The following is a 4,924-nucleotide window of genomic DNA, read 5'->3' as shown; positions in this document are numbered from 1 at the left end:
ATTTCTTTACTTTTTTAAAAGTCAAGTATAGTATTATTAAATTTTTCTTGTGAATGACAGGGGAAGCCAACCCTCAATGGAATAACAAAAAAAAACTAATAGTGTGTTATTACCTTGTTTAAAAGTTAATAAGATAATTATATTTATTATAATAAATTATATTTTGAATGACTTATTTACTATTCCCTTCAATAATTTTATTTAAGGCTGCTTTGAAGAAAACAAGAAATACAATGAATTTAATTTATTCTAATCAAACTGTTCCACACATTTATATTTTATTCAATTATTTCTCTATCTACAAAAAGTAGAATGGTAAATCATTCGTGTAAATTTCTGCATGATACAATACGTAATTATATTGCCAATACCACGGGGAGTCTCTGTGATTGGCTTCATCAATCGTAATGGTTTCTGAAAAAGTGCTCCCTTTCCATGTGGTCGAAAGTGGACACGCTCCACTTGATTCCGGCCATGCCCATCTCAGAGAACTCGGTTACAAACAAGAACTCAAGCGTGACCTTTCGTATATTTCTCTTCTCTGTTTTCTCTTCTTTCCATGTTTTCACTACACTTTTTTTTTTTAAATCTTGCTTTCAACTGTGACAGGGTGGTTTCGAATTTTGCCTTTTCGTTTTCTATTATGTCGGTGCTCACCGGAGTCACTACTGTTTACAACACTGGATTGAACTATGGTGGCCCTGTTTCCTTCGTCTATGGTTGGTTCATTGTCTCTGCTTTCACCATGATTGTGGCGCTTCCAATGGCCGAGATTTGCTCGTCCTATCCCACTTCCGGTGGGCTTTACTATTGGAGCGCCAAGCTTGCTGGGCCCAGATGGGCTCCCTTCGCTTCATGGATCACCGGCTGGTATCATACCCAATTCCTTTAACTTATTTTCTCCAATTTAACTATAACATCTTCAATTCAATAATTTTATTTTCTGATTCTCAATGCAAAAATAAATAGCTTTTCTCCTAACCGCATGATATTACTATGCTAACACGAATGAATCAATGAATGCATGCATGACAAAGCCACATCATATATGCACCACTATAATGAGTATCATTCTGTTTTTTTAAATTTGTTTCCTCAAAATCACCCATACCTACCTCTCACTTTCTTTTCGGTTGATTTCGTCCTTCTCATCGATATGAATGATTCTGGATTCGTTTCCAGTTGTCGTTCCGTATTTGGCACGGGTCGCCCAGTCTTCATTATCTATTAAATACGAGTTAATTTAAGAGATATAATATCATATAGTTGTTATACAGTGTGTAAAAATTCAAAAGATTATTTTCGTGAATTATTTTACGCACCTTGTCATTTAAAAAATTTGGCACATCTCTCAATTATATTATAAATACGAATGAAGGCTTATTTGATGTTCGAAATAAAAATTGCTTTAATCTTTAAAAGTTTTTTCATTACGAGTAAAGTTGTCTGTCAAACAATTGTTCCTCTAAAGTTAATATACCAATTTTCTGTTTTTCCAGACAAATGTGTATAGGATGAAACTTTTAGGGTCTAAAACAACAATAGAAGTCACTTTTAAAGATAAATTTATAGTTGTAAACGAGTGGATAAAATAAAAGTATATGTTAATGTTAATGTGATATTTGAAAAGGTAGTGGTTGAAAAGTAGTAAGTATGTATTATACGGAAACATAAATAGTAATTTAATTTTCTTCATTTAGTACGACTTTTTATTCTTCTTCTATTCGTCTATATTTAGTATGACTAAGAAGATAGATAACAAGAAAAATGAGTTATAAGTATTTAAGATGTTCTTCTGTTTAAAGAAACTGTATTACACTCTCTTTTAACAAAGATTTGTAAAAATACTATTTCAGGGTAATTTTTAATACTTAGTTGTGGTCTTTTGTTGATACATCTAAAAGTTTATTGTATGTTTTATGCATAATTCAATATATGTATGAAGTAAATGTAATTTATGATGCCTGACACTTCGCACATGGAGAAGGTTACCATCCCACATTTTTATGAGCACTTTTTTTAAGGCTTAAATGTTTAGTTATAAAGTAAGAATTGGCTGAGCACTTTTTTGTTTTTTTAAGGTTTAAATGTTTATTTATAAAATAAGAATTAGTCGCAATTCATTAGATAGACTCTTATCATGGCTCTAACATCATATTAGAAAATGGATTTAAACTTGACTCATTTTCGGAAAACCAACTTATAAGATGAGGTTTGTACCTCATTTATATATTATAATTTGGTTTAATCTCTATTCGATGTGAGACTTCCAATTTAATACCATTCTATTTACTACAAATGAGTAACGTAGATAGTAAATATATCATTTAAGCTAGTTACAGATTTCTTATTCGTTCCGATCTCGGACTGTTTTAATATTTTCCAATAGAGATTTTACGGTTGTATTAGTGGCGCATAAATTTTTCATTTACTTCTCAATTTTATGATGTAAAATGTTCAATCATGTTTTCGATAATTTAAGACATAATTCACCACAGATGCCTAATGTTCTGCCTTAATATGCCGTATAGCTTGAAATTAAAGTTTACTGCCCAATCAACGTGTAAAGTTTTATAACAAGATACTCTGCAATATGTTTGTCTGATGGTTATTGCATGGTTTATCTGTTTTACAGGTTCAATATTGTGGGCCAGGTATTCTTAAGAAGACACATTCTATAATTTAAACATCCTTCAATTTCACTGCAAGGTCTAAACTTGTATGGGATATAGAACTATGTTAATTCATTTCAAGCTTAAACTTTTGGTTTCTTTTCGTTTTCAGTGGGCAGTGACAACAAGCGTAGATTTTTCACTTGCACAATTGATTCAGGTCATTATTCTGCTTAGTACTGGTGGGAAAAAGGGCGGTGGATATGAGGCATCTAAATATGTAGTTATTGCTCTCCATGGGGGAATCTTGACCGTACACGGTATGATAAACACCCTTCCGATCTCATTCTTGTCATTCTTGGGACAAATGGCAGCTATTTGGAATGTTTTAGGTACGAAGAAAATTCTTGTTAAATTTAGTATTTTCTGCATTCGGCTTTCATTGGAAGCCCTTTCTGAATTGTAAACTTTTAGGTGTTTTTGTACTTACGATTCTGATTCCATCTGTTGCAACGGAAAGAGCAAGCGCCAAGTTTGTTTTCACTACTTTAAATACTGAAAATGGGGAGGGAATCAGCAGCAGACCTTACATATTTCTTTTGGGACTTCTAATGAGTCAGTATACCTTGACTGGGTTTGATGCATCAGCTCATATGGTGAACCTTTTCTACTCTCTGTCTTCCTTTTGGGAAAAACCATGCACTACATTAACTAAAGACAATGCTTGACAGCTTATGTTATTTAACTTATGTTCTCTCACTTTATAATATGGTTTTTAAATCATGAATTGGGCTCAAAATCTAAATGGTAAGACAAAGCTAGATAAGATTTTACAAATCTAAATGGATTTTTGTAGGGATAAACTAAACTCAAAATTTAACAAAAATAATTATTCATTTTTTTTATCTGAGCTTTGTGTTGAGCAGAAGTTATTTGCACATCTGTTTCAACCTCTTCTTCCAGGATTAGATAATTCCAGATGAACTGAGATTGTTGTAGGTTTATAGCATATCATGTAAGTATAACGAGTTGTTTGTAATATACAAAAAAAAAATCTAAAATAGAATTTGAAATCATCTTATAAATTAGATTTTAGTCTAACTAGTAACGAGATAATCATCTCTTATGTATTCGTTTTAGATTCTGACACTGGTCAACGTGGGCTTTGCGTTTTTCTTTTTCAATATTACCGTTTGTCCAAGCTCGAAGGATCAGTCTGATGACTGGGTCTAAAATTAGTAGCATGAAATTGTGTCTTAGAATTGATTTTTTTCATGAATTGTTTCGTATGAGCTCTATTAATAACTTCAGTTTAAGTATTCGGAGGAAGAAGGTTTCTCTTACAATTCAATTTCATATTGAAAATTTTATGCTCTTCATTTCGAGTGATGGACCAAAGTGTTCCTAAATGATCTAGACTAAGACCTTCTGTTTACTGTAACTTGTATATGCAGACGGAGGAAACCAAGGATGCTGACAGAAATGGACCGAAAGGAATTATCAGCGCCGTTGGGATATCCATTGTTGTTGGATGGTTTTACATTCTGGGCATTACCTTTGCAGTCACCGACATCCCTAGCCTTTTGAGTGAAGATAATGATGCTGGTGGGTATGCCATTGCTGAAGTATTTTATCAAGCATTCAAGAAAAGATATGGCAATGGAAGTGGGGGTATTGTTTGCTTAGTAATCGTTGGTGTTGCGATTTTTTTCTGTGGCATGAGTTCAGTTACCAGCAACTCAAGGTAAATGTGGCAACCCTTAGTTTGCTTTCCGTGATATGGATTAAATATCTCGGTTACACTTACGTGTGAATATGCTATGATATGCTTAAACATTTTCCAGAATGGCTTATGCTTTCTCTAGAGATGGTGCCATGCCATTGTCATCATTGTGGCACCAGGTTAACAAACAGGAGGTCCCTATCTATGCAGTTTGGCTTTCCGTTTCAATATCATTTTGCATGGCATTAACGGTATGTGTAAACTTTGGTTTCTCTGATTTGTTGAAAGTGGAATGATATGATTAACCATTATAATCTGAAATGTAAAAACATTGCAGTCTCTTGGAAGCATAGTTGCTTTTCACGCCATGGTGTCCATAGCAACCATTGGTCTCTATATTGCGTATGCCTTTCCCATATTCTTTAGGGTGACATTGGCACGAAAGCATTTTGTTCCTGGGCCTTTTAACTTGGGCCGTTACGGACTTATCGTGGGCTGGGTTGCCGTTCTTTGGGTGCTGACCATTTGGGAGTTACTCCCTCCACCCCCACGCATTGCTTCCTGCACCTTCCCATTCCTCTTTTACCCT

The 4,924-nt window shown here is 33.9% G+C and overlaps 1 protein-coding gene across 1 annotated transcript; it reads left to right on the top strand.

Moving 5' to 3' along the window:
* The first annotated feature begins 402 nt into the window (after positions 1-402).
* Positions 403-4,649, top strand: LOC124828239 (amino-acid permease BAT1 homolog). The gene is made up of 7 exons (XM_088096057.1): positions 403-526; positions 610-870; positions 2,636-2,654; positions 2,785-3,004; positions 3,087-3,268; positions 4,067-4,356; positions 4,457-4,649. The coding sequence occupies exons 1-7, from the start codon at positions 408-410 to the stop codon at positions 4,629-4,631; spliced, it is 1,266 nt and encodes a 421-aa protein (XP_087952183.1). The 5' UTR covers positions 403-407; the 3' UTR covers positions 4,632-4,649.
* Positions 4,650-4,924: the final 275 nt, after the last annotated feature.

Source organism: Vigna umbellata, chromosome 8, assembly GCF_029865625.1.
Source record: "Vigna umbellata cultivar VRB3 chromosome 8, Vumbellata_1.0, whole genome shotgun sequence".
In the NCBI taxonomy this organism is placed as follows: Eukaryota; Viridiplantae; Streptophyta; class Magnoliopsida; order Fabales; family Fabaceae; genus Vigna; species Vigna umbellata.
Note: the sequence above shows the minus strand (reverse complement) of the source record. Positions and strands in the feature narration are given on the sequence as shown.

Excerpts from the sequence above, each read along its gene's own strand:
- LOC124828239 (XM_088096057.1), top strand. The coding sequence starts at position 408 with ATGGTTTCTGAAAAAGTGCTCCCTTTCCATGTGGTCGAAAGTGGACAC. Across the intron at positions 527-609 it reads GAACTCAAGCGTGACCTTTC|GGTGGTTTCGAATTTTGCCT; the intron begins GTATATTTCTCT and ends CAACTGTGACAG. Across the intron at positions 3,269-4,066 it reads TTGATGCATCAGCTCATATG|ACGGAGGAAACCAAGGATGC; the intron begins GTGAACCTTTTC and ends TTGTATATGCAG.